The following is a 3,599-nucleotide window of genomic DNA, read 5'->3' on the forward strand; positions in this document are numbered from 1 at the left end:
GCAACAAAACAGAGTACTAGTGTGGCTGGTGCCTTTACTAGACAAAGTTGCTGTGAGCAAACCCTAACCTATAAAACTGCTCATGTACAGAAAGAAAGACCTATCTTTAACTTGGAAAAGGGGCTATTTGCACGAGCATGCTTTCAACCGAACTTGGAACAGCCTTTCTACCTAACCAGACACAGAATCTACTCTCACTGTATAATGGGAGTGACATTTTCATGACATTATCCGTTACCGAACTAACAGGCTACAAATCAATGTGACAGAATTTGACTGCTTTGAGTCTTATTTCTTAAATGGTCCAATTGTGACCACAGGCAAATATGTCCAGCCTTCCACATAAGCCCCCCAAATTGGCAACCCCGTACATTACGTTCTGGTAGGTTTCTGTCTGTTCTTTTTTTAAGCATTGGTCTTCCCCGCTTTCCCAGTAGGTGTATCGGTAGAAAAATAAATGAAGTCAGCACTCTTTAATTCTCACTAGAATAAACTGTGACTCAAATACGGTGAGTGGTTATTTGCAAGGCTATAATTTTTTTAATGACAGATTTTCCTAAAAGAAACCACTATAACATCTGTCCAAGTACTCCAAGGGAAAACAAAAAATACATACAGATTAAGTCTATTTCTTTAACAGCACATTGCCAAACACGGACGACGAGGATAAAATGCCAAGGAACCTTACAAAATAACTTTAAAAGATGCAATGTTTGAGTCATTCAAACATGTAGGGTTCACAAAGAACAGAACAGTTGAGTCCGAGAGCAGCTCTACTTTGTGCCAGATGGTAACCTCAGACTGTCCTTCATTCGAGTTCACTCAGGTGTTGAAAACCAACGGGTATATGAGCACAGTTTGTTGTTTCTTCTTTGCTTGGAGATGTGCACACAGATTAGAGGAGAGGAGAAGTTTCCAGACGCTGACATGAGCACAGCAGCCTTGGATCCCCTTTGATAAAGTACGAAGGCAGATTTAGTTGACTCAAGCTGTATCTCCCTAAGAAAAAGTCTTATGCATGCTGAAAGAGACGAGTTACTGAACGGGTCATGCTAAGTATTTACAGCCATTTTCCATAGAGTGAGCTCAGTAACCTGACAGAATAAAAAAGGTAGTTGTTAATTTCTTGTATAACCTCTTACAACTTGAATAACTTCGTGGGTGAATGACGCTGAAGCTCAAAGCCCCTCGAACACACATTAACAAGAAATGGGAGACTGCCTGAAGAGGCACACGTCCTATCAAATGCACACGTCACGGGGCTCCTGCATAGCAGGAAAGTCGCTACCACTACGTAACACATGGCTGTGCCAACAGTCAGAGCTGCCGCTCGAGGGTACGACGGTAGAATTCCCTTAAAATCTCAAGGAGTGTTTGCAACAGTTCAGACACCTTGGGGAGAATAAGTACATATTTTGAATGGAAAGACCTCTTTTGCTGGGAAATTTGAACATCATGTAAACACATCAGTTTGCGAACTGGGTTAAGATTTAAGGCAATGCTACTCAGACCTAAGGGGCGAAACCCACAAAAGTTCCCATTTGTCTTCCGAAACATTAACAGGTCAGGATCAACATCAGAACGTATCCCCCTTCTAAGCGTTCAGTGCACCTGCAGGTTTTTTCAGCATTACAAAATAGAATCTACTTTCATTCTCTGAATAGGAAATGGGAAGTTGCTATGTACTCTTCCTTGAAAACTGTAAAAGAAAAAAAAACCCACACCCACACCCACACACACCCACACGGCAGCTTCGGTATTTCATATTAAAAAGTAACATGGAAACGAAGACAAGTCTAGCCGGTGCGCATAAAGGAACACTGCCCTTACGATAAGCTCCAGAGCGGTGCGCTTCTTTCCGACTGACCTTGATGTAGTGTGGAACGATCATGGAGTCATAAATTAACTTTAAACATCAACTACAGACTAACGCATGACAATGAGACACAGTAAAGTTCAAAAATTTTACATTTTGCTCCTGTTTGGCTGCTAAAGAGCAGCGATTTAAATCGATATAAAAAACACCTGACCACAAAGCTTGCTATACAGATAAAGTATATAATCCAAAAGTAAGCAGCAACTGAGTTTCTTATTTAAACTTATCCGATATGGAATATTTACACATTTGGGAAGAGAAATCTCTGAAGCACCGCCCCCTTCTCTTTCCTCCGCTCCTGCGCTTTGCCCCGGCCCCCGCCAATGCAGACCACGTGCCCTGCGCCATCTAAACCTGTACTTCAGCTAACCTGGCAGGATGATGCGACTCCTTCCTACGGTCTTGGTCTGGGAGAAAAGCAACACAGTCTTGGACGTCATTTGTAGCCCTTCTTTTCTGAACACCAGTGTCCTATAAGTCAGTGAATCTGTTCCTTCATAGCAAGGGGAGGGGGGAGAGAGCCCCCCCCCCCCCACTTCATTCCCAACTCCAACGGGACAAGATCCGAACACCATCCGGAGAAAAAGGAGAGACAAAGGTCATGACCAAGGCAGTAGCAATGAACGCAAGTTTCCCAACAAAGGAAGCTCTCCCTCCATGGGCTTCCCCAGAGATAACACTCCCTCTTTCCTCTCCCTCCCCTCCCACGAAACAAAATTAATTCACGGCACAAGAACTTGGTACTCTGGTTAAGTATCAGGTAAGTGTAAGAAAGAGTAAATCTGTCACTTTGTATACTTTAACTGAGACATAAAGCTAACGGAACACACAACATCACTGTGAAAATAACTTTTTTCTAAAACAGATCCAATCTACACAGTGCAGCCAATGAAACGTAAAAGAATAGTTTGTTCACAATCTGCCTTGTACAGGATATTTATATTCTCTCGATGCCATATAAAGAGCATTTATATAGCTTAAACATTCAGAGACATGCACTGGGACTTTTTAGGTAGTACAAATTTCTTCACAATCACATGTGCAAATTTTACAAATCACTAAGTGAGCATTAGTAAGCTTAGGCTGGACTGTGTCTCGTATTATCTAACAAATTTAATGGGGGTTCAGAATCATCCATAGGAAGAACCAGGCGTGTTCCCCGAATGACCAGTTCGTGGTCCCCAAATGCAAGCTCCCGATCCAAGGCATCTTCAGAACTGTTTCCCATAAACCTCCTAGGGGCACCGGATGCTCCTGATTCGGTGTTCACAGTAGAATCCCCATATGTCAAACTAATATCGCCATCATTGAGAATAAGATCGGAGTCATCGTCTTTCAGTTGCTCCTGGTTCTAAATGCAAATAAAATAAGTCTTAAGAATTGCTATGTGACTCAAGAAACATTTCCAATAGAAGACTTTTCAAGGATTCCCTATTTAAAACCCTTCAGGGCTAGCCTGCTGCCCTCAGGATAAAGCCCACAGTCCTCACCTTGGCTTAAAGGCACTCAACACCCAAAAAACAAATAAAGTCAAAAAATGGGCAGAAGACATGAACAGACACTTCTCCAAAGAAGACATACAAATGGCTAACAGACACATGAAAAAATGTTCATCATCATTAGCCATCAGGGAAATTCAAATCAAAACCACACTGAGATACCACCTTACATCAGTTAGAATGGCAAAAATGGACAAGGCAAGAAACAACAAATGCTGGAGAGG

At 42.2% G+C, this 3,599-nt stretch overlaps 1 protein-coding gene across 6 annotated transcripts in view; it reads right to left on the reverse strand.

Moving 5' to 3' along the window:
• Positions 1 to 517: 517 nt before the first annotated feature.
• The window catches only part of SLC9A6 (solute carrier family 9 member A6), a 60,793-nt gene continuing 57,711 nt past the window's right edge, over positions 518 to 3,599 (reverse strand). For 4 of the 6 annotated variants that reach the window (XM_081808213.1, XM_081808212.1, XM_081808210.1 and 1 more), the window contains one exon: positions 518 to 3,227. In XM_081808213.1, the coding sequence (XP_081664339.1) occupies positions 2,955 to 3,227 (273 nt within the window). In that variant the 3' untranslated portion in view covers positions 518 to 2,954. The remainder of the gene's footprint in view (positions 3,228 to 3,599) is intronic. The other 2 variants (XR_014141181.1, XM_081808211.1) reach the window with 2 other exon arrangements.

The sequence above is a fragment of the Leptonychotes weddellii genome, chromosome X, assembly GCF_054177405.1.
Source record: "Leptonychotes weddellii isolate Sample4059 chromosome X, ASM5417740v2, whole genome shotgun sequence".
In the NCBI taxonomy this organism is placed as follows: domain Eukaryota; kingdom Metazoa; phylum Chordata; class Mammalia; order Carnivora; family Phocidae; genus Leptonychotes; species Leptonychotes weddellii.